Source organism: Oncorhynchus mykiss, chromosome 16, assembly GCF_013265735.2.
Source record: "Oncorhynchus mykiss isolate Arlee chromosome 16, USDA_OmykA_1.1, whole genome shotgun sequence".
Taxonomy (NCBI): domain Eukaryota; kingdom Metazoa; phylum Chordata; class Actinopteri; order Salmoniformes; family Salmonidae; genus Oncorhynchus; species Oncorhynchus mykiss.
Window position 1 is genome coordinate 68265386 of NC_048580.1, and position 24289 is coordinate 68289674.

The 24289-nt window shown below is 42.7% G+C and overlaps 3 protein-coding genes across 10 annotated transcripts in view; 1 reads left to right on the top strand and 2 right to left on the bottom strand.

The window, feature by feature from the left end:
- Positions 1-51: 51 nt before the first annotated feature.
- LOC110492615 (deoxyribonuclease gamma) lies at positions 52-6762 on the bottom strand. 2 transcript variants are annotated; one of them, XR_005036608.1, is made up of 10 exons: positions 6606-6762; positions 2957-3117; positions 2666-2754; positions 2146-2232; positions 1823-1935; positions 1635-1747; positions 1307-1464; positions 1071-1167; positions 672-888; positions 52-264 (listed from the first exon to the last, which is right to left on the bottom strand). XR_005036608.1 is itself a non-coding variant. In XM_021567043.2 (9 exons), exons 2-9 carry the CDS (start codon positions 3101-3103, stop codon positions 736-738), a joined length of 957 nt encoding a protein of 318 aa, XP_021422718.2. In that variant the 5' UTR covers positions 3104-3117; positions 6606-6762; the 3' UTR covers positions 56-735. The 2 variants fall into 2 exon arrangements, 1 of the variants encoding a protein (XP_021422718.2); XM_021567043.2 differs by having other exon boundaries at positions 56-888.
- Positions 6763-10109: 3347 nt separating this feature from the next.
- LOC110492619 (sorting nexin-21) lies at positions 10110-13904 on the top strand. 2 transcript variants are annotated; one of them, XM_036947638.1, is made up of 4 exons: positions 10110-10288; positions 11165-11296; positions 11664-11821; positions 11896-13904. In XM_036947638.1, the coding sequence occupies exons 2-4, from the start codon at positions 11206-11208 to the stop codon at positions 12664-12666; spliced, it is 1020 nt and encodes a 339-aa protein (XP_036803533.1). In that variant the 5' UTR covers positions 10110-10288; positions 11165-11205; the 3' UTR covers positions 12667-13904. The 2 variants fall into 2 exon arrangements, with proteins under 2 accessions (XP_036803533.1, XP_021422722.1); XM_021567047.2 differs by having other exon boundaries at positions 10112-10288; positions 11014-11296.
- Positions 13905-13968: 64 nt separating this feature from the next.
- Positions 13969-24289, bottom strand: part of LOC110492618 (inositol 1,4,5-trisphosphate receptor type 3) — a 57583-nt gene continuing 47262 nt past the window's right edge. For 3 of the 6 annotated variants that reach the window (XM_036947615.1, XM_036947616.1, XM_036947613.1), the window contains exons 42-58: positions 22307-22507; positions 22070-22180; positions 21860-21955; positions 21605-21706; positions 21398-21481; positions 20589-20699; positions 20243-20435; positions 19704-19823; positions 19294-19466; positions 18958-19122; positions 18620-18809; positions 16340-16441; positions 16022-16143; positions 15719-15884; positions 15452-15612; positions 15116-15277; positions 13969-14646 (exon numbers count right to left, since the gene is read on the bottom strand). In XM_036947615.1, the coding sequence (XP_036803510.1) occupies positions 14518-14646; positions 15116-15277; positions 15452-15612; positions 15719-15884; positions 16022-16143; positions 16340-16441; positions 18620-18809; positions 18958-19122; positions 19294-19466; positions 19704-19823; positions 20243-20435; positions 20589-20699; positions 21398-21481; positions 21605-21706; positions 21860-21955; positions 22070-22180; positions 22307-22507 (2388 nt within the window). In that variant the 3' untranslated portion in view covers positions 13969-14517. Of the gene's footprint in view, positions 14707-15115; positions 15278-15451; positions 15613-15718; positions 15885-16021; positions 16144-16339; positions 16442-18619; positions 18810-18957; positions 19123-19293; positions 19467-19703; positions 19824-20242; positions 20436-20588; positions 20700-21397; positions 21482-21604; positions 21707-21859; positions 21956-22069; positions 22181-22306; positions 22508-24289 lie in introns of all 6 variants that reach the window. The other 3 variants (XM_036947614.1, XM_036947618.1, XM_036947617.1) reach the window with 2 other exon arrangements.

Consider the following 24289-nt stretch of genomic DNA (forward strand, 5'->3'; position numbering starts at 1 on the left):
GGTCTGGATGGTTTGGGTAGACAGGTCCTCAAACAACAAAATGTGGCCTACTTTGTTTTAAAATCAATTTCGTTTTATTCAAATACTGTGTACAATACATGCATTGAACATTTACAGTGACAATGTAAAAACCACATCACATTAAAAACCTAATTGAATTAGAAATATTACAACCATTAATTTACAAAATAGATGTTACTAAATGCAGAAGTGGTGGCGTCGGGAATCTGTAGCCTTCCATTCAAGATATTATACGTCAAATACCTGAAACCACATGTCAGAGCAGAGCAAAACTGGGATCAGCAATCCAACACCAGAGTGAAGCCATAGATATGAATTGAAATGAGGGACATTATGCCGTCAATTTGCGTAGTGATAAATGTTGCCGTCTCTAAAATGTCTGCAATCTCATGGGACCAGTCAAAAACGGAGTCACTGTTTATTAGAGGAGTGGTTCTCAAAGCTCTCCTCAGGAACCCCCAGTAGATCCATGCTAGCACACCTGTTTAAACGTAGCAACGAATCATCAACATCTTAATTAGATGACTCAGGTGAGCAAGTTCAGGGCTACAGCAAAAATAGTGAAGCATCTAGGGGTACCCGGAGACAGGTTTGACAAACCCTTGCATGAGTGAACCAGCTGCTCATTGAAGTTGTATAGATGTCCATACCATAGAAATGTAAAATTCATTCTAATTCAAAGATCCATACTCTGGAGAAGAACATCAGTCCTCCTCACACCATACTGGTTGAAGGTAAGATGTGCAGGGCGGAGGTGATGACAGAGAGAGCAATTAGCAGGAGAGGCTGAACCGGAGCTTGAAGCTGCCCTGACGATTTAGTCTTCAGCTCCACCTCAATAGGGAAGTGGTCACTCACTTCCAGAACCTGAAATTTGGAGATCAGTTTATTATGTGTCATGACATCTATAACACCGGAAACAGACATAAAACAGGTGACTTTAGCATGTCTGTAATGTTACATTTTCTCCTGGGGCTTTTTTGAAGATGGATAGGAGTTTGAAAGGCTAAATGAAAATGGTGTTTGTAAAGAGGAAAAGGAAGTATTACCCTTTCCTTTGAGAGTTTATACTCATTGGCAATGTTGAAGACCTGAGCTGAATAAGGTTTGATGGTCTTCAGGAAGCGCTCTCCGTGTACCACAATCCTAAGAAAAACAAAATGTCCAATAGAGCTGAAGAGTAATATATTATTGGATCCATCAATACAGATCGTTTATAATCAAAAATGCCTTCATTTCAAAGAATATCATTTCAGTGTAACTCATTTTTTAAATTTCCACCCACCTGTCATAGGCACAGCTGGTAGTATCCCCAACAGTGGTGTCCACCTGGTCCCTGATCAACCAGAAAAATCCAGGTATTGAGAAAAGTCGGATGTTCGCCTTGTCCTGGCGGGTCATGTGCCCACAACCAGCATTGAAGGCTCCAAGGAACATCACGTTCTATGGTACAGAGTGGCATTACATTGGTGAGAGAAGTATGTTCCAAAAGTTAGAGACTCAGAATCATGTAGCATGACAGATAACAGTAACTGCATTCATCTTACCGACACACACACTATGAAAAATAAGAACCAAACAGGAAACACCAACAGGTAGTTGTCATGCCTCACCTCAGTATTCCACTTCATTTTGATTTCCTCAAAAACATCGTAGAGCTTGTCAATCTCCTTGATTGCATCAGAGGCCATAGTGTGCAGAGGGATCAGAGAAAAGTCTCCAATCACTGTTCAGAGGAAGATCATTGGAAGTTATCCAAACAGAAAACAATGAATTTCAAATTCTCATGAACTTAACTAACCTGTTTCCTTGGCTTGAAATCTAACAACAAAGGGGTCTCTGGAGAAAACAGCCGCGTTCCCCTCCTTTCTGTCAACGTACTGGTACTGAGCCGTCAACTCTACGGTTTCATTCCTGTGGAGAGGAGGTTACTTATAGCGCCATTCGTTTAGGATTAAAGTCAAGCAGGGCGACAACGTTTAACTAGCATGTCGGGCCGAGATTCATTAGGTTAGGACAGGGGAGGCGGCATATTCAGGATCTCAAATGAATGCAAGTTTACGTCACGAGAGTAGCATTTATAAATGAAGAGCTGTAATAGATGTAAACGAAAGCTTTGCTTACCTGTACAGATAGACGTATTGCTCCTGGTCCTGAGGTGTTCGCCCCAGAACTCCACTGGCAACATATTTATAGTGATAGGCATCATATCTAAGAAGAAATTAACAGAAAGAGGGTTGGTCCATAAATTAAGTGAAAACTTATCAAATGATTTTCTTTATAATCAAAATCACAATTTATTTAAAGTGCATTTAACAAAAGACGCAATACACTTTTATAGGAAACAATCAAGGAATACAAAACAATGTATATATGCATCACTGAACAATGCATGAGGAAGTTCCCTCAAATTGAAATCCAGACCTCTAAGCCAGTTCCACTGCTTTCCCCCTCCCCCACCAGGGACTGTTTTAGACCTGGGACACCAGGTGGGTGCAATTAGTCATCAGGAAGAACAGAAAACCCATCAGGCGCCGGACCACGTAGGGTCAGATTGGAATACGCCCGAGGTAGAGTACTTGTTGCAGTCATAGAGTTCAATGGATTCTCTTTCTATGGTAACAGTATCTAGATGCAACTGTACCTGTTGAGTGCTTCCACCAAAGCTTTCATGGCATTGCCCTGTGTGCCTTTAACCTCCTGAAGGAGACAGATGTCACAGCGAGACACAATCTGTGGACAATCAACCAACCAGATTAGAACAAGAATGTCTAACAATCACAGAAAGATGCCTGAATTATTATAATAAAGTAATTGAGACTGATTTACCCAACAATATGGAATTATAGTTAAAATGTTTGAGTTTAGTTCCTTCCTGGACCAGTCGTCATGAATAGCAACTGTATGTTTGTGTTAAGACGAGGCAGAGTCTCACCCTGGTCAGAGTGTGCATCACCCTGAAGTTGGCTGATTTGGCGTCGTCGAAGTTCTGGACATTGAAGGCACAGATCTTGAAGCTTGAACATAGCCCAAAAATACCAAGGAGAAGGAGAGGGAGGAGGAGAGGAGAGTAGCAAGTCATGACTGAGCTGCTTGCTGTGAATGGAAAAGACAGGTGAGATTACTGGTCATGCAGGGTTTTGTTTTTACTACCACTGAACGATACATACACATAGTGCAGTCGGAAAGTATTCAGACCCCTTCTCCACATTGTTACAGCCTTATTCTAAAATTAATTCTCTTCAATCTACACAAAATATCCCATAATGACAAAGCAAAAACTAGTTTAGATATTTTTGCAAATGTATTAAAAATAAAACATACCTTTACATTAGTATTTCAGACCCTTTGCTATGAGACTCAATTGAGCTCCGGTGCATCCTGTTTCCATTGATCATCCTTGAGACGTTTCTACAACTTGACTGGATTCCAACCTGTGGTAAATTCAATTCAGAGTACCTCTGTGGAGATGGGAGAACCTTCCAGAATGACAACCATCTCTGCAGCACTCCAATCAAGCCTTTATAGTAGAGTGGCCAGACGGTAGCCCCCTCCATAGTAAAAGGCACATGACAGCCTGCTTGGAGTTTGTCAAAGGGCACCTAAAGACTCAGACCATAAGAAACAAGATTCTTGGCGTCACATCTGGAGGAAACCTGGCACCATCCCTACTGTGGAGCATGGTGATGGCAGCATCATGCTGTGGAGATATTTTTCAGCGGCAGGGACTGGGAGACTAGTCAGGATCGAGGGAAAGATGAAGTACAGAGAGATCCTTGATGAAAACCTGCTCCAGAATGCTCAGAACCTCAGACTGGGGCCAAGGTTCACTTTCCAACAGGACAATGACCCTAAGCACACAGCCAAGACAACACAGGAATGGCTTCGGGACAAGTCTCTGAAAGTCCTTGAGTGGCCCAGTCAGAGCCCGGACTTGAACCCAATCGAACATCGCTTGAGACCTGAAAATAGCTGTGTAGCGGGCACCCCACATCCAACCTGACAGAGCTTGAGAGGATCTGGAGAAAAGAACGAGAGAAACTCCAAATACAGGTGTACCAAGCTTGTAGCGTCATACCCAAGAAGATGCTGTAATCGCTGCCAAAGGTGTTTCAACAAACTACTGAGTAAAGGGTCTGAATACTTTTACATCAGTTTATTTTTGTTAAATTTGATATATTTTCTAAACCTGTTTTTGCTTTGTCATTATGGGGTTGTGTAGATTGATGGGGGGGAAACAATGTAATACATTTTAGCACAAGGCTGTCACGTAACAAAATGTGGAAAACATCAAGGGGTATGAATACTTTCCAAATGCACTGTACATGCGCACACATGCGTATGTGGACACCCCTTCAAATTATTGGATTCAGCCATACCCGTAGCTGACAGGTGTATAACATTTAGCACACAGCCATGCAAACTCCATAGACAAACATTTGCAGTAGAATGGCCTTCCTGAAAAGCTCTGTGACCTTCAATGTGGCATTTCTGCCCTGCTAGAGCTGCCCCGGTCAACTCTAAGTGATGTTAGTGTGAAGTGGAAAAGTCTAGGAGAAACATCTCAGCCTGGAAGTGATAGGCCACACAAGCTCACAGAACGAGACCGCCAAGTGCTGGAGCGTGTAGCTCGGAAAAATCTGGCCTCGGTTGCAACACTCACTACATAGTTCCAAACTGCCTCTGGAAGCAACGTGAGCACAATAACTGTTCGTCTGGAGATTCATAAAATAGGTACAGAGAATTAAATAAAACCACACATTTTGCTTCATTCTAGCTAGATAGCGAGCTAGCCACCGGAGGACAACGAGATGTAACAATTCAAGTTGTTCCTGTCAATGACATATGATGAATGCGCTAGGATAGGATGCCAAATCCAAGCTGGCTTCCTTTTACTTTTTTACTTTTTTGGTGTGTCAGGACAATGCACACTTGCGCTTGCTCAGTTTAGCTCAAAGCTGATTAGCTAATTTAAAAACTGTTTTTGTCAAGTGAAGCAAAATGCTCGCTGGCTTCCCTTGCATTCAATGCTACCCCCCAAAAAGCATACTCTTTTTGGACCGGACAGCATCAGATATGGCCTACACAGAGAGACAGGGGCACGGTTTCTCTCACTGGGATGTTTTACTCCTGTGAGATAGTCAGCATATTGCGAATTGAAAATTATGAAACAGATGAAATATACATAAAAATATATGGGGGGGGGGGGGGGGGTCTGGCTTTCCCTTGGCCTCCATGAATATACCCCACTGCTCCTAGAAAGATATTGCCTTTGGCTGCACATATTTGGCACATCATTGCACAAGTTAGGCTACACATGTAATATTTTGAGAAATGACAGACAGTAGCATACAAGTATGAAAATAGACTTAACATGAAATGTATTTCAATATGATAAGCCTATAAACTACTGTAGACTCTTAACCCACCTGTTGTGTTCATTTCATTTTAACTAATTCTGTGTTCCCAGTCCAAAATAACCATCCCATTATAGATGATTATAAATCCATAATAATACATATTAATCACCTAATGTTGTGTAAGATCTTTTTAAATCAACTTAAGTTCTTGTGAACATTACAAGTTAAACTTCCATTTGCTATTTATGGCCTGTAGGCCTCACTGACCTGAGCTCATACAACTCATTTTTTAGTTTAAATAAAGCATAATGTATTATTTTGACTATAAACAAATACTCAGATGACAGTGCTAATTATCACAGACTACTTTGTGTCAAAGTTTAACAAGGACTCTCCTCCTCACCAGCGTCATGATCAAGAGCCTCGCATACATACAGTACATCGTTTGGTCATTGTGGTGCCACAGAATTAATTGTGAGCAAGTCCTCAAAAAAACTTTATATACCAGAGCTGCGAGAAAAGTTCTATATATTATTGAAACATTGTTAGATTGTGAGAATGACAACAGGTGTGGTTTCCGTGGGGTTTTCCATGGAAGCCAAGGGGAGTAAGGTGTGTGTGCGTGCTCAAACACACATGCCTCTGGGAGAGGAAGATCTGATGAATGTGCCTGAACTCAATTTTATACACTAATTGTAGTCTCACACATTAATTTATAATGACCGGTCGACCGGGAACACCAAGGGTGTACAAAAATTAAACAAAACACCTAAAATGTAATAAATCATCTAAATGTATTTTGGTTAGTTAGATATAAGTCTGAGAATTCAACATTTGTCTAGAAAACATTCACACCAGCGGAAAAGTGATTAGATACAGAGACTCAAAAGAAGCAGACAAAACTCGGCGGCAGGTAGCGCGTTGGGCCTGTAACCGAAAGGTTGCTGGATCGAATCCCCGAGCTGACAAAATACAAAGTCTGTAGTTCTGCCCCTGAACAAGGCAGTTAACCCACTGTTCCCCGGTAGGCCGTCATTGTAAGTAATACTTTTTTCTTACCCGACTTGCGTAGTTAATCATTATATATTTTTTTTAAAGCAGTTTCCTCCATGGTAGTTTGTAGGCAACAACAAAAGCATTGAAGCATAATTACATTTAGAAGCTTTTGGGGAGCAAGGTGAAGATACAATATTTGAACAGAAAGAGTGAATATCATTAGTCTACCTTGTTTGAAGAGAACTTGGTGAGTTCCAGGTACACGGTGTTGAATTAAACTAATCTTTAAACACCTTGACAAAAGTCCCGTCTGGCTGCGGCTGGGTGTAGGTCAGGTATCAGTTTTCACCACGCCTTTAACACATCTTCCTGTCAGGTGATGTCCCGATCCGCTTCCTTTTTTTGGTCTTGTAAAACTGGAATCTACCAGTATACCGAGTGCCCAGTAGGAGTAAAATGCTTATTTTTTAATATATATCTTTAATATATATATATATATATATATGTATGTAAGTATATGTATATTGAGTCTCTATTTTCCTACCCACATAAAGGATGAAATCAGTGGACAACAGGTCCAATTCAAATTACGTTTATTCAACATTCTGACTTGTAAAGGGACTGTTTGGAATTTGTGACCCTAAATGTTAGAGAAGAGCGAGGAAGGAGACTTCCACAGGGGGGGAAAAGTGTGAGCAAACTACACAGATTTGAGTCAGCCATGGCCACTTCTCAAATATCTTTAAATAAAAAATATAAACATGTAATTCTTACTTTACAAATTCTCAAATAATACTTCTTATATAAACACATATTTTCATGTGGGCGATCAATTAATTTGGGACTATTAGCCTAACTTACAATAAACACCAATAAAACATATTTGAGAAGTGGCTATGACACCAATCCACCAGACTGTCTAGTAAATCTCCAAAACTATTCAATTGTTCTATTGAGAACATTATAATTTTTCTCCTCAGTGGAAAGCAATCTGACAATGTAATAGTCTTTTCAGTGCTTTGTAGAAGGCACACATCTATAGATTAAACGTATTTCAAGCAGTTAATGAATCAAAATTGATCAAGCATCTCACCCAAACATTCAACTGTCTGCAATGTTATGTTTGCAAGTGTGATTATGGTACAGCTGATGCGTCTGTCTCTCTGCACGTTCCTCTGCCCAGGCATTGCTGACACAGGAGGAAAGCTTGGCATGGGCCCTCAAATCCTGAAAAGGTTCTACAACTGTACCATATCACACAGAGGGTTGTACGGACAGAGGGTTGAGCCCCCCCCCCCCCGGCATCCAGGACCAGACCCCAACCACCCAAGCCATAGACTATTTTCTCTGCTGCCATACAGCAAAAGGCACTGGTGCATCAAGTCTGACAACAACAGGCTCCTGAACAGCATCTATTCCCAAGCAATATAATAAATAGCTAACCTTGTATCTTTATTTACCTTTTATTTCAATATTTGTTTCTATGCACACTCACACTTACACTATCACTCCAACACACACCCACACACCCACTCCATCATCTGCTCACTCACACATAATATGCAAAAACATTTATAATGACTCTACACACCCACTCACATACAAGCTGCTGCTACTCTGGTTATCTTGTATGCTGTTGCCTAGTCCCCTTGTCCCTATACATATCTACCTCCATCACTTAACATGTAAATATGGTATTGGAAATTACTTTTTAAAATATTTCCTGTATATAGTATGCTTACTTACTTTGTGTATTTCTTATTCCTCGTGTTTTTGTCCCAGTGATTATTGAATTGTTGCATTTTGAGTTTGCAAGAAAGGCATTTCACTGTACTTGTGCATGTGACATTAAATGAAACATTCCTGATCTTACAACGCCTGGAACGTTATTTTATGCATCACCTAACCATGCATGTCATATGTTCTGGCAATCCGTTGATGATGCGGCACGCCACCATTGGTTGATGCATGCAACGTCTGAGCAGGGGATGCGACCTCTGATAGATCATCAAATAGAACATCTCTGGATGCACCCTGATTGATTGATTTAATTTATTTGGCCCTCTGAGCAGAGATTTCAGTTTCAGTGAATAAAGCTGTGGAGGTGCCCATGGGGCTGAAGATCAGAGGTGTCCGTTGAGAGAAAGTCAGGTTGAGGTTGCTATGGTCAGAGTAGTACAGAGAGTGTCGAGCAGTGAAGAGAGTGGGAGAGGAAGATGGGACACTGAGAGGATTCCTGTGAGTAGGCGTAGACTAATAGAGAGTGATGGAAAGAATATGTGTTTTCTGTAAGGTAGGTTTTTTTGGCATTCATAGCTACAGTTGTCAATTGTACTGCAGAAATGGATCAAAAGTCACAGAAAATAGAGGTTGTGGTGACAGCAACAGAGAAAGGTTTTACTGCAGAACAGATGCAGGGGGTGTTGAGTGGCAGTGTTCTGTCCTCTCAGACCATTGGTCTGGAGCAGTACTTAAGTAAAAAATACTTGAAAGTACTACTTAAGTCGTTTTTTGGGGTATCTGTACTTTACTTTTACTTCACTACATTCCTAAAGAAAATAATGTACTTTTTACTCCATACATTTTCCCTGACACACAAGTACTTCTTACATTTTGACTGGAAAATTGTCAAATTTACACACTTATCAAGAGAACATCCCTGGTCATCCCTACTACCTCTGATCAGGCGGACTCACGAAACACAAATGCTTTGTTTGTAAATTATGTCTGAGTGTTGGAGTGTCAATCCGTAAATACATTTTTATTTTTAAATGGCGTCGTCTGGTTTGCTTAATATAAGGAATTTGAAATGGTTTATACTTTTACTTTTGATACTTAACCCTTGTGTGGTGTTCAGGTCTGTGGGACCCATTTCCAATGTTTACTAAAATAAAAATGGTTTTGTGAAGAATATGTAAAAAAAAAAAAACATTTTCAGTGAGTGCACACACTTGTGCACACTGTACACAATGTCTTGTGGGAAGCTACACAATGTTATTACAATACATTTTTTTAAATGCTGCATTTTATTATTTGACCCTGCTGGTCATCTATGAATGTTTGAACATCTTGAAGAACAATCTGGCCTTAAATGGCCATGTACTCTTATAATCTCCACCTGGCACAGCCTGAAGAGGACTGGCCACCCCTCAGAGCCTGGTTCCTCTCTAGGTATCTTCCTAGGGAGTATTTCTTCTCCACCGTGCTTCTACATCTGCATTGCTTGCTGTTTGTGGTTTTAGGCTGGGTTTTTGTATAGCACTTTGTGACATCTGCTGATATAGGGCTGCTGAGTGGCGCAGCGATCTAAAGCACTGCATCTCAGTGCTAGAGGCGTCACTACAGACTCCCTGGTTCAAATCCAGGCTTTATCACAACTGGACCCTCCCATAAGGTGGCGCACAATTGGCCCAGTGTTGTCCTGGTGTAGGCCTTCATTGTCAATAAGAATTTGTTGTTAACTGACTTGCCTAGTTAAATAGAGAAAAATAATTAAATATAAAAAGGGCTTTATAAATAAATGTGATTGATAGGGTAAATAGTGTTTTGTTTTATTTTATTATTATAAAACGTTTTGTTTTATTATTTAGTTTATATATATTTATATATATTTAGTTTTAAAAAAAAAAAATTTTTAGAGAGGGCTAATGGTTGGCAAAGTCACTTTTTTACTTTTCCCCAATCTTGTAGTACCATATCACAAATCAAATAAATGTAGGTACAGTAGGTGGCGGTGAATCTACCTTCAATTGGATGCGATCCGCCAACACAATTCCGAAGAAGAAGACATTCAGGGCCGCATCCAGAGGTAAAGAGGTCGGACAGACTGTCCTAAATAAGTTTGGGAGAGAGACCGAAGCGGCACAATGCTGATGAAATAAGGTTGGGTGCTTTACGGATCCATCATAACAGTGAGTAAGAGTTACAACTCCTTTAATTTAGCTACTTTTTTTTTTTTTTAGTTAGCTAAATAAATTCAAGTAACTAAGTAATTAGTAAATAGTTTTTCCTAGCTACTGTAGCATGCTGCCTCGTTGCTATAGCTACGTTAACAAGTTAATTAGTTAAATAAGATGATTTCACCTGCTAGCTAACGTTATCTATTTGTTAGCTTCGCTTAGCTACCTAGTTAGATGAAGTTAGGTAATCCTGTTTAGGTAGTCTTGCGAGCTAGCCAATCTATTTTGCATTTGTAACTAGCTAGCTTGTCTGCTACTGTAACTAGCTAGGTTTTCTTTCCCTTCTAGTTCAAGTCGTTGGCAATACATTTTGCACGTTGGCGCTCTTGTCTTGGTTATATACATGTATGTTTTTAGTGATTTAAACTATCAGACAAACGCAATATTCAAAGAACCGTTAACTAGTTAGATAAAAAAAGTAGCTATTGTCTTTTAAGAATCCCTACTCGAAGTGTCTGGTTTCGGGATTTCTGTTATTCATAAACTACAATGTTTCCAGTCAAACGTTCTAGCTGGGGGTGTAACGTTAGTCACCTAGTTGACCTGAGCTGTTACCATACGAAATAATGATTTGATATTTACTATTATAAGATGACTTACACCTACATGGATTTCTTGTAGGTTGTACACTAAAACTTACCATCTGAAATCAAATGTAATGTCAAACTATTTCCTAGTGGTCTGATGGGATGGCTTCTAAGCTATTGGACAGACTGCGACGGACACTGTTCAAAGAAGGAGAAGTAGTTGCTAGGGAGTCAATTGATGTACCAGAGGACAGCTTCCCAGAGAGTTCTGAGTTAGAGGATGACACAGAGTGTCTCTCAGAGCGGCTTGGGGGAACACTCTGCTTCGATGGGGAGAGAGCCATGGAATCAGAAGACCCAGGTGGGGCCTCAGGACCAGACAGTGATTCAGACTTCCTTGGAGAGTCCGTAGAGGATGGATTCAGCAGCACAGGTAATGTAGATCTTTGCAGCAACTACAATAGGTGCCGTTACTCATTTCAGTGCCGGTACTGTTTTATATTTAGTTGCAGGAACTTTGCAGTCCTTTTTGAGCTAATATTCTGAGGTGCAGGAATGAAAGCAGTAGAATATTTGAGGTTGCTGCTGAGCATCCACAACTGTGATTATGTATGGACAATGGTGTACTATTAGGCACAGTCAACTGAAACAGTCTGACCAGAATAACAATAGCATTCATTCCACGGTATCCTGTTTTCTTGAAACTGCAAATTTCCTTGAAGGTTTTTCAGTCTGATCGTTCTCAGTTTAGATGAGTGGTTTTAGGGCAGTCTGAGCTGATGTCTCTCATTGTTCCTCAGACACCAGCCCAGTGGGCCTGTCTCCTGGAGGCTCATCCCTGCTGACATGTCAGCTGCAGGAGAGCTGGAGGAGCTTACAGAGCTGCAGTGTGCCTGAGAAGCTGGTGTTTGAAGTGACTGATGCCAGTGTGGTGCCAGAGAGCTCCTCCAAGTATGTGGTAAGTGTGAAACAGCAGAGATGAAAGTCTATTCCCTGGCTAAGCCTGTGTGTGACATCTCTCCCTCTCCTCAGCTCTACACCATCCATGTAATCCAGTCTGGGATGTTTGACAAAACCCCGGCCGTCATCACCCGGCGATACACCGACTTCGAGCGTCTGCACAGCCGCCTTCGCCGTCGTCACGGGGACCACATGGAGCGTGTCTGTTTCCCCCGCAAGAGGCTGCGCAAGAACTTTGTGGCAGAGACCATCGCCAAGCGGAGCCGGGCGTTTGAGCAGTACCTGGCCCACATGCACTCGCTGGCTGAGCTGCGGCGTTCTGCCACCTTTCTGGAGTTCTTCTACCTGGGTGACCTGCAGGCTGGCCAGATGCTGATGCGTGTGGGCCGTTACCAGGAGGGCCTAGGCCCTCTGCTCAACGGCCTGAGGCTCCAGGAGAAGCTAGGCTGTGAGCAGCAGGGGATACAGCAGCCTCACCACCAGCAGCGCACCCACTGGCTCTTCACCCTGTTGGCCCTGGTGACCTGCTTCCAGGAGCTGGAGCAGCTGGGGGAGGCCCAGGAGTACTGTGACCGAGCCCTGAGGGACCTGGCCCCCTCACAGGAGGCCCTGCAGCAGCACCTCTTTCACCCACTGCTCATCCCTCTCCTCCAGACCAACGTCAGATTGTCGTGGAAGATCTCCAAGGATAAGCGGCGGTGGGAGGTGCTGCTACAGGAGATCCAGGACTCTGGGGCTGATGTAGGGAACCAGCCCAGCTTGAAGGAGTACCTGATGAAGGAAAACCTGGTGGAGAGCGAGGGAAACACTAAGGCCAAGGTCAAACGGGACGACACCACTTAAACCGAAGATAATGGTACTCCAGTTAGTTATGAGGAATGCACTTCATGTAGCCTTGCAATGAGGTATTTGGTCTCTTTTGACATGTATTTTCTACAGCAGTCTGGACTGTTAGCCATTCTAATATATACACTCAACTGACCAAGTCATACACAATAAGCAGAAAACAATCACATTGTATAGAATGTCTCTAAAGTTCCAAGTATTCACTTAGCTTTACCTTGTAAATTGAAAACACTAAAGTTATTTCAATCGTTATATTTATGATACAGCTGCTTTGTAGCAAATACTAATATTTTTATTAAACATTGTGTTTTTCCAGGTCAATATTTCAAGTACTGCTGCTTTTAAAAGCTTTTTATTTTAATTATGCCATTCAGAATCTTGATGTGAGTGGATGAATAACTTTTAGGATAAAAAGGATCACAGTTCATTTTGATAAGGGAACAGGGATTTTCAAAGGCACATTTTCCACTAACTAATTTTCTACCTGTTTACATTGTGGGTGTTATTTGCTTGTTTACACAGTAAAGAATTAAGGGAAAACAATACGATGTCTGAGCTCTTGACAAAGCACTCCTAAATCTGTCAAGGAATTTTAATCAACCTTAGGGAATTGTTAATAGCCCAGATTATTCAGAGAATGTGTTTTATTGATATGCTTCGAGTATGCAGTCTCTGTACCTTTTTAGATTTGAGTCAGTATAGACTTACATGAGGGAAAAGCATGTTAGTCTACGTTGAGTTCCAATTCTCAGATTTGGTCCCCTTCATATGCCATAAGGGGGAGTGAGAGGGCACAGGGAGGGAGCCAATTCACAGCTGGAAGTGTGTGAGAATGTTTTAGACAAGAGGTATGCTGGAACGGTGTATTTTTGCCACATTAACTGAAATAGGTCCTGTATTACAGAGCACAGTAACCATGCGATTTTAAGTGCAAAAAAAAAAGGTACTTTCCTACTCTGTGAAAGAATAGGCTGTAGTTGTCGTACTTTAATTGCTTGAGTGACAATTCCAAACGAATGTAAACATGTTAGCCTAGATTAAAATACTAAGCACTTGCAACAACGCATTTCAAAGTGCCTGCCTCTTTTTGTTTTATATTGTGAACTCTAGCCTTAACTCTACTTATCCAAATCCTATTTTTCAGAGTACATCCTCAGTTATGACCTTTGTCTATGTATTAACTTTTTAATATTATTGGAATATATTTTGCTGAATAAATCTATCCTAAAAATGTAGTGAAGGCTTTTACTCTTTCCATTTGCATACTATTACTGGCATGTTGTATAGACGTAAACACAGTTAAAATCAAAGACATTTTACTGATGTGCTTTCAGAAGATAACATTCAAGTTTCCATTTCTCTAAGAGGGGCCAATACAATGGAGACATTGACAAGTAGACGTATTCCAAACCAAATCTTTGCGTGCTTCAGACAAACATTTGGTGCTAGTCATGGACCTACTGTAGTAATCTGTACATCGTTACTCTATTTCTAATATAATGGATGGACGTGTTGCTTCCTGCTTTGCCGTAGTATCACTTTCCAATGTTGTCATCTGAGGTGTGTTTGCGACAATGCAATGCCATTAATCAATTGCTCTGATTGCATGGACCAAGAACAGAGATTGATCATGTTCTTTCTTTCTCCAGACATTACTGGAAGCGTTGAAACCCTTTTAAGGGGAATTACAAAGAACCCAACCTCAGTAACTCAGTCCTGTCAGCGTCAGTCACAACTAAAACATTTTTGTTTAATATGTGATTGATGGCTGATCTTGGATAGTATCGATAGGCTTAGTGGACTCAGTCTTTTGGCAAAGCGTGGTGGCACAGTAAGACGGGACATCCATCAGGGTTTGTTGGACATCGGATGGTTTCCTCCAGCAACACTGGGGGACATGCTAGCAGCACCAGCTCCTCCTCCTGACTGGACATCCACAAAGCCCATCCGCTGCCGCCTCTTCCTCTGATCCGTCATCTACACAGGAAACAGTATGTCAGCCAGCCAGGCCAGGGGCATCCTCCTGGAAACACTAGCCTATATCATGAGGACATCAGTTAACCAAATTGTACTAATTCTACCATGTTTTTTTTTTCTTCTCCAAAATAGATCAGCATCATAGGTATCTTATTTTGTCATTATTATAGTATGCTACTTTCCCTTGATAAGAGATGTGAATAAGTGCATTGTATATTGTTCTGGAGCTGGCCAGCTCCTCAATGTCTCTGACAAGAGACTAGGGGCTAGATTCTTTCCGTACTGCTGAAGAGCCGTGACATCGTTCGATTTGACATTTAAAAAGGTAATTTCCGATTGAGCCGACATGCAGCGTTTTAAACCGTAAATGAAGGCTTCACGAACACGAGAACATTTACATTTTCATTTACATTTCACTATAAAGTGGCTCTTCTGAAATATGGCTTGAATCTCGGCCTGTGTGTTATACCTGCTCTTTGAGCTCTGTTAGCTGTCCTGTGAGTTGGCTGACCACGTTCATAGTGGACGTCAGTCTGTCCTGCAGGTTCCTCATCTCGTTCTGGTCAGCGTCTCCATCCGTCACCACAAGGGACATGGCCTGCATCCGGGGGAACCAGTCCAGGTTCTTACTCTAAGACAGACGGGGGGAGGACATGTAGAATCAGTGGCAGTGCTCTTCCCTAGCAACAGATGACCCCAATGCTACTTATAATAAGGATATGTTGTAAACTGGTTTCAGTGAGAGTTATTCTAGAGGTGGTTGTGTTAACCAATTAAAATATAACTCAACCAGCTATTGCTGTACCTTTATCATGAGGGCCACATAACTCTCTGGTCCAGTGTAGTCCGTCTTGTTCTTCTCGCGAACGAGCACGATGAAATACAGGTAGTTCCATATGTTGTGTTCCAACTTTATGTGCTCCTCAAAAGACACCGTTTTATTGTCAAACTTGTCCCTCTCCAGACCTGCAGGGAGTTTCGGGTTGAATGTTCAGATTGCATAACATGAGCTCGTAATCACACCATGGTTATTTTTTTTTGTTCCTTTCACAAAAAATCTATTGGGTCTCACCACAGATGAAGCAGGTGGTCTTGAGGACCTCCTCTTTCTTCTGTTTCTCACTACGCAAGTCAGCGAAGGTGTCGATGATGACACCAAAGATCAAGTTGAGTACGATGATGATGACAATGAAGTAGAAGAGGAGATCGTAGATGACGCGGGCTGGGAACAGTGGCTCCTGCAAGGTACGCAATTATGTAAATTGTTCCAATGTAAATATGAATGTTGGCTTGTGGAACATTTTGTACTCTGACATGAAGTGATACTGATGTATTGTAAGTAGGTTAATGTGTGTTGGTGGGTCTTCGTTCGTACGTTTTTGGAGGGCCTGCGTAGCACGTCTCCCACCCCGCCACCGTTCCTCAAGCCGTGGTTCAGCACGGTGACGATGCACATGAGCAGAGTGTCACAGGCCCGCTCCGAATTGTTCTCCTCTGCTAAACCGTAAAATTGTTTAGCTATGTACCACTCACACCAGACTTTTTAAAGCACATTTTTACAAATCATTCATCCAAAATGTGTTTATTATTTAACTTTTATTTCCTATCCAAACCCATCATACGATGAGGGTGACTTAACAATTAAAGGAGCAATAGATGACTTACTAAGTAGAGACAATAAATAGAGACTAACCCTCAGGTTCAGCAGGGAGTCCTGCCTTGGCAGTGCAGCTGACTCCATCTCTACTGCAGGTGTTGAGGAAGTCTTGGGATGCCTCCTCATTGCCATGTCGCCCTGCAGAAGATGATCCCAAATTAAATCCCAACCCTACAGTATACCATACACTGAACATAAAGTACTTTTTTCGTTTTTGTAAAATAAAAACTGATTCGGCTTATCAACCAGCTAATTATTAGAATCAGGTGCGCTAGAGGAGGGTTGGAGTGAACCTACAGGAGGGTAGCTCTCCAGGAACAGGGTTGGAGTGAAAACCTACAGGAGGGTAGCTCTCCAGGAACCCTGCCATACACTGACCAATGTCCATACATGTTTGCTTTTTATCATATGTTATTGTACCGTCCATACGCTGACTGCTAGTAAAGGCTACCTGTCTGATGGTCCAGTAAGGTCATTAGCCTTGCTCAAGCCTTGGCGTGCCATAACGTATCATAGGAGCAGGAGCCTATATCTGGTTTCTATAGCATGAGGTACAAGTACACCCCAATTACTTTTCAAAACAAGTATTAAGAACCTTTTATTTGGAAAAAACAAGTAGTTGAATATTGGAATGTACTTGCAAAAAACCGACTCAAATACACTGACATAAATACACTCCCATGAATTTAATCCAGGTATTTGAAAGTACACTACATGACCAAAAGTATGTGGACACGTGCTCATCGAACATCTTATTCCAAAATCATGGGCATTAACATGGAGTTGGTCCCCCCTTTGCTGCTATAACAGCCTCCACTCTCCTGGGAAGGCTTTCCACTAGATGTTGGAACATTGACGTGGGGTCTTGCTTCCATTCAGCCACAAGAGCGTTAGAGAGGTCGGGCGTTTCAATTCATCCCAAAGGTGTTTGATGGGGTTGAGGTCAGGGCTCTGTGCAGGCCAGTCAAGTTCTTTGGCACCAATCTAGACAAACCATTTTTTTATGGACCTCGCTTTGTGCACGGGGACATTGTCATGCTGAAACAGGAAAGGGCCTAGCCCCCTACAGCCCCAGATCATCATTCCTCCTCCACCAAACTTTACTGTTGGCACTATACATTCGGGCAGGCAGGGTTCTACTGGCATCCACCAAACCCAGACTCATCCATCGGACTGCCAGGTGGTGAATCTTATTCAGCGCTCCAGAGAACAAGTTTCCACTGTTACATAGTTCAATGGTGGCGAGCTTTACACCACTCCAGCTGACGCTTGGCATTGCGCATGGTAATCTTAAGCTTGTGTGCGGCTGCTCTGCCATGGAAACCCATTTCATTAAGCTCCCAACAAACAGTTATTGTGCTGCCGTTGCTTCCAGAGGCAGTTTGTAACTCAGTAATGAGTGTTACAACCGAGGACAGATGGTTTTACATGATACAGCACTTAGCGATCCTGTTATGTGAGCTTCTGTGGCCTACCACTTTGCGGCTGAGCCGTTGTTGCTCCTAGACTTTTCCACTTCACAATAACAGCACTTACAGTTGACCAGGGCAGCTCTAGCAGGGCAGACATTTGACGAACTGACTTGTTGGAAAGGTGGCATCCTATGACGGTGCCACATTGAAAGTTACTGAGCTCTTCAGTAAGGCCATTATAATGCCAGTGTTTGTCTATGGAGATTGCATGGCTGTGTTCTCGATTGTATACACCTGCCAGCAACGGTTGTGGCTGAAATAGACGAGTCCACTAATTGGAAGGTGTGTATGTACTGTATGCGTAGTATACTTTCAAATACAATTTGGTTGACTTTGGTTTTAAAAATAAGCATTCAAATAAAAGTACTTGTTTTGGGATGGGTATTTGAAAATACTAAAATACAAAGTATTTAAATAACAAAACCAGGTCTGAACTGAATGCTAGTCTATTGCAGGGCCTTCTCTCCAGTCTCCTTAATGCTGAGTACCAAGCAGAGGTGCATCAGGGTCCCATTTCTTGCAGTCTTTGGTATGACTCGGCCGAGGCTTGAACTCCCAATATCAGGGAGGACACTCTAACCACAAGGCAAATGAGTTGGTGATGGTCCAGTAAGTCGGGTGTCTGCGGCACGGTCTGTCTGAGTCTCATGGTCCAGTAAGTCAGGTGTCTGAGGCACGGTCTGTCTGAGTCTCATGGTCCAGTACCTGAGGTTATCTGAGGCACGGTCTGTCTGAGTCTCATGGTCCAGTACCTGAGGTTATCTGGGTACGGTCTGTCTGAATCTCATGGTCCAGTACCTGAGGTTATCTGGGTACGGTCTGTCTGAATCTCATGGTCCAGTACCTGAGGTTATCTGAGGCAGTGGGTCCACCTCCATGATGAAGTCATTCTTGAGGCAGAGGAAGCCCACGATGGAGAACAGGTAGACCAGGATGATGGCCAGCAGGGCAGTGAGCAGGATGGAGCGCCCATTCCGGGTCACACTCTTTATCACGTTGAACAGCGTCTCCTCTCGGTAGATCAGATCAAACAGCTACACACACACAACAAAAAGAGCAAAAACAAATCCTAGGGTCTTTGTGTGTATGTAGATGTGTGTGTACGCTGAATGATGTAATGCCAGGTGACTTATTGCCAATAATATTATTAACATAACGTTGTGAGTCATAAGGGTCACCCACCAGGAAGCTGTAGAACAGCTCGTGGACACAGAGGCCCAGGGTGCTGGTCAGAACGTAGGCCAGGTGATACAGGAACTCCACGTCCATCACCATCGCACGGTAGCCCATGATAAATGTCCCGTTGTTGCCCACAAAGCTCACCACAAACACTATCTTATTTATCAGCTGTGGAGAGGAACAGATGAACAGTCATTGAATCACCATGTTGTCAGTGATATTCAGCATATTTATCGATAAGTTTAACAGAACCCGGCTCTAGCCTACGAGACCAATCCTAACCGCCACATAAATGTTTAACTTAGTCTCCCAGTTGGAATTAACTCAAGTGAGGCTTACATTGAGGGTTCCCAGTAGGATGAGAGTGGGACCGATGCCAAAGTGGTAGATGGAGCGCAGTATAAGGGCCACGGTGAAGGGCCTGAGGCCGTAACCCTGGGAGAACATTCCCATGACAGACAGACCCAGGAAGCCCCAGAACAGCATGGACAGCATTGAGTCGTCTATCGCACCTAGGGGACAGCAATCACAACATGAAACGTTTAGTTTCTTTGTCTTCAATAAGTACACAGGATGAGGATTCTGGGAACACACCAGTGGAGGCTGCTGAGGGGAGGGCAGCTCATACCACTCCATTCCAGCCATTGTTATAAAACAATGGTTTTCATATGTTTGGTATCATTCCCTTCCAGACATTATTATGAGCCGTCCTCTCCTCAACAGCCTCCACTGACACACACAAGCCTCACCTTGGCCTGAGTCGTAGGGGTAGAAAAACGCGATGATGAGGTTGATGAAGACGGCCAGGTTAAAGGAGATGCTGCCCCAGGTGCTCATCCTGCGAGAGAACCAAAACAGCACCGGCATACCTGAAACACAAACACCCTTCAGTGCTTCTACACCTGCATTGCTTGCTGTTTGGGGTTTTAGGCTGGGTTTCTGTACAGCACTTTGAGATATCAGCTGATGTACGAAGGGCTATATAAATACATTTGATTTGATTTTATCACCACACAGCATCCGAGTGAGTGAGTGTGTGAGTGAGTGATTAAAGCCAGTAGAACTTGGACAGTGGCATCAGAAGAGCCAAGCTTATATTTTAATAATTTAGACACTTTTATCCAGAGCGACAGTTAGTGTATTCATCTTAAGATAGCTAGTTGGGACAACCACATATCACAGTCGTAGGAATGTTGGATGTTGGCCTCAATAAGTAGTTATCAGCAAAGTCAGTCTTAGTAGGTAAAGACAGGTGCGAGTGTTAGTTCCTGCAACTGTTTTTGCTTACTGCGAAGCTTCTTCTGCCACTCCATCTCGTTGTGGAGGAAGGAGGCCTGTTGGAAGAAGTGTGTGACCTTGCTGCCCTGCTCGTCCTGCTCAGTGGTGTTGAACACACGGAACTTGGACTCCTCCATCAGGAACTCACAGATGGGATGAATGGGGAACACGATCTGCTCCATGCTGCGGTCCTCACGCACAATCTGACCGGAAGACAGACGGACAGGGACAAGTTAGGACAGTGGTCTTTTGCAGTCGGGGACTTCAGTTCAAGTGAACCTCAGACTATTCACAATGAGCAAGCTTGACTACTGTAGTACGGGGTGAATTGAGGGGAGAAGTGTGGCTGTGGAGACCTCTATCTGTGAAGTGTGTTGGTCATAGAACTCCAGTGGGTCCTGCTCCTCGATCTCCACCGGCACTGTAGATTTCAACATCTGAGAGAGAGGTCTGTTGTTCAGGTTCAGCTGCAGGAAGTCAACAGGAGAAACAGAGGTTCAGCTACAGGAAGTCAACAGGAGAAACAGAGGTTCAGCTGCAGGAAGTCAACAGGAGAAACAGAGGTTCAGCTGCAGGAAGTCAACAGGAGAAACAGAGGTTCAGCTGCAGGAAGTCAACAGGAGAAACAGAGGTTCAGCTGCAGGAAGTCAACAGGAGAAACAGAGGTTCTGCTGCAGGAAGTCAACAGGAGAAACAGAGGTTCAGCTACAGGAAGTCAACAGGAGAAACAGAGGTTCAGCTACATGAAGTCAACAGGAGAAACAGAGGTTCAGCTACAGGAAGTCAACAGGAGAAACAGAGGTTCAGCTACAGGAAGTCAACAGGAGAAACAGAGGTTCAGCTACATGAAGTCAGCAGGAGAAACAGAGGTTCAGCTACAGGAAGTCAACAGGAGAAACTCTCCTGCTCTTTTTGAACTTTTCCTGTTGAAAAACAATATCCCCGTAATGTACACACACTTAAAGGTAAAAAAATATATATAGTTTGAGCACCTTCGACCCCCCTGTGAAGGGAGGCCGTTCACAGGACAACTTCCTCCAATTAATAAGAAAACCAGATATACTGAAGCCAGTACAAACAAACTGACTTTAAAATAAACACACGTTAGAAAGGCTACAAAGAATTAACAGACAAAAGTGATGAAATGAGAGCGAGAAACACTGACCATAGAGGATATACCCTCCTCTCCTGCTTCGGTCCTCTTTGCAGGTTTCAGCAGATTGAGCAGGATCTTATTGTGCCTCGCCAGCTGACCAAAACATGGCCCACAATCATAAGCATAACAGGTGAAAGCATTATTCTCTAACATTAACTAATTACGTTATTAAAGGAGTGCATAAATATACTTTGTTAATCTGAAGAGGACCATTACCTGAAGTGCCAGGATGTAAATGTTGTGGCCGACCTCTTGAGGTGACACCACTCCAACTTCACACTCACTCTCCTGCTGATAGGCTTTCTTTATCACCTCTACCTGGGGGCAGAGTAGAACACTGATGTAGGCTGACGTCTACTGTACAATTCTGCACCGTCCTGTGTGTGGGCCGTTTTAGAGGTTAGTTATAAAGCAGAATGAGGAGAAAGAATAGAGGGAGAAGAAGAAATAGAGATGGGTCTTTGCTCTGACCAGTTCCCGAGGTCGGAGGTTAAACAGTATCCTCTCTGCATTCTCGTTGTCATGGCGACTCTCCATCAGAGCCAGCAGCAGCTTGGAGGCGTTGTCCTGGAAACAGGAGAAACAATACCGTCACTGACCATGTAATTTCAGAGGTACGACACAGAGAGGAGTTAGGACACAGAGATCTATATTTATAAAGTAGAACAACAGGAAGTGAACCTTGAGCTGCAGCACCATCTCCATGCGGTAACAACACAGAGGACTGATGTCATTCAGTATGAGGGCTGTGATGATGTCGATGCCGTTGGACTCATGGGCCACTATACAGGTCTACAGAAACAGACAGTTATTATCACAACATGACAAAGTATCTGTGTTATGTCTTTAACCTCACAGAACTTTTAATAAACCTAATTTCTAATTTCAATTCTGTCGAACTGTGTGCGATTATCTGACCTGGTTCTCGTGGCAGGGGCCCTGGCAGTACTCTGTGAGCGTCTCCAGGGTCTGGGTGATGAGGACCACGTTGCTCTCGTTAATGTAGAGGCCCAGCAGGCCCAGGCCTCCTGTGGTGCTGCCACACATGACGTCCAGAAACTGCAGTGTCTCACACACCAGGTTGTAGTTGGTCTTGTTGTTCTGGCAGCGCAGGAAGTTCTGGGAGGGAAAGGGAAGGATGGTCAGTCATGTTGGGTTGCTGGGTTAAACAGACCATTTTCAGTGTCATCACCCGTAGCTACCTCATAGCTGAGTTTTGTATAATGGCGACTGACTGTTTAGACCTCAGCAGAGAGTAAATTGCAGTAGTATCAGTAACAGTAGTAGTAGTAGCAGCAGTAACAGTAGTAGTAGTAGTAACAGTAGTAGCAGTATCAGTAGTAGTAACAGTAGTAACAGTAGTAGTAGTAGTAGTAGTAGTAGTAGTAGTAGTAACAACAGTATCAGTAGTAGTAGTAGTATCAGTAGTAGTAGCAACAGTATCAGTAGTAGTAGTCGCAGTATCAGTAGTAACAGTAGTAGTAACAGTAGTAGTCGCAGTATCAGTAGTAACAGTAGCAGTAGTTGTATAAGTAGTAGCAGTATCAGTAGTAATAGTAGTAGTATCAGTAGTAGCAGCAGTATCAGTAGTAGTAGTAGTATCAGTAGTAGTAACAGTAGTAGCAGTAGTAGTAGCAGTAGTAGTAGTAGCAACAGTATTGGTAGTAGCAGTATCAGTAGTAGCAGTATCAGTAGTAGTAGTATCAGTAGTAGTAGCAGCAGTAGCAGCAGTAGTAGTAGCAGCAGTAGTAGGAGTATCGGTATCAGTAGCAGCAGCAGTAGTAGTATCAGTAGTAGTAATAGTAGCAGCAGCAGTAGTATCAGTAGTAGTAGTAGTATCAGTAGTAGCAGAATCAGCAGTATCAGTAGTAGTATCAGTAGTAGCAGCAGTAGTAGGAGTATCAGTATCAGTAGTAGCAGCAGTAGTAGGAGTATCAGTATCAGTAGCAGCAGCAGTAGTAACAGTAGTATCAGTAGTAGTATTAGTAGTAGCAGTAGTAGTAGCAGCAGTATCATTAGTAACAGCGGCAGTATCAGTAGTATCAGTAGTAGTATTAGTAGTAGCAGTAGTAGTAGCAGCAGTATCATTAGTAACAGCGGCAGTATCAGTAGTATCAGTAGTAACAGCAGAAGTATCAGTAGCAATAGTAGTATCAGTTTCAGTATCAGTATTATCAATAGTAGCAGTATCTGTAGTAGTATCACTATCAGTAGTAGTAGTAGTATCGGTATCAGTAGTAGTAGCAGTATCTGTAGTTGTATCGGTAGTAGTATCAGTAGTAGTAGTAGTAGTAGTATTATCAGTAGCAGTAGTATCAGTAGTAGTAGCAGCAGCACCAGTAGCAGCAGTAACAGTAGTAGTAATGGTAGTAGTGGTAGTAGCTGTAACAGTAGTAGTGGTAGTAGTGGTAGCAGCAGTAACAGTAGTAGTAGTGGTGAGCAGTAGTAGTAACAGTGGTAGTAGTAGTGGTAGCAGTAATAGTAGTGGTGGTAGCAGTAGTAATGGTAGTAGCAGTAACAGTAGTAGTAGTAGTAGTAGTAGTAGTAATGGTAGTAGCAGTAACAGTAGTAGTAGTAATGGTAGTAGCAGTAAGAGTAGTAGTAGTAGTAGTAACAGTAGTAGTAGTAGTAGTAATGGTAGTAGCAGTAACAGTAGTAGTAGTAGTAGTAGTAGTAGTGGTGAGCAGTAGTAGTAACAGTGGTAGTAGTAGTGGTAGCAGTAATAGTAGTGGTGGTAGCAGTAGTAATGGTAGTAGCAGTAACAGTAGCAGTAGTAGTAGCAGTAGTAGTAGCAGCAGTAGTAGTAGTAGTAGTAGTAGTAGTAGTGGTAGTAGCAGTAGTAGTAGTGGTGGTAGCAGTAGTAATGGTAGTAGCAGTAACAGTAGCAGTAGTAGTAACAGC

Coding starts and splice junctions, on each gene's coding strand:
- LOC110492615 (XM_021567043.2), bottom strand. CDS start 3,103: ATGACTTGCTACTCTCCTCTCCTCCTCCCTCTCCTTCTCCTTGGTATT. Junction 2,755..2,956: donor TGATGCACACTCTGACCAGG/GTGAGACTCTGC, acceptor GATTGTCCACAG/ATTGTGTCTCGCTGTGACAT. Junction 1,936..2,145: donor CAATACGTCTATCTGTACAG/GTAAGCAAAGCT, acceptor TCCTCTCCACAG/GAATGAAACCGTAGAGTTGA.
- LOC110492619 (XM_021567047.2), top strand. CDS start 11,026: ATGGCTTCTAAGCTATTGGACAGACTGCGACGGACACTGTTCAAAGAA. Junction 11,297..11,663: donor GGATGGATTCAGCAGCACAG/GTAATGTAGATC, acceptor ATTGTTCCTCAG/ACACCAGCCCAGTGGGCCTG. Junction 11,822..11,895: donor AGAGCTCCTCCAAGTATGTG/GTAAGTGTGAAA, acceptor CCCTCTCCTCAG/CTCTACACCATCCATGTAAT.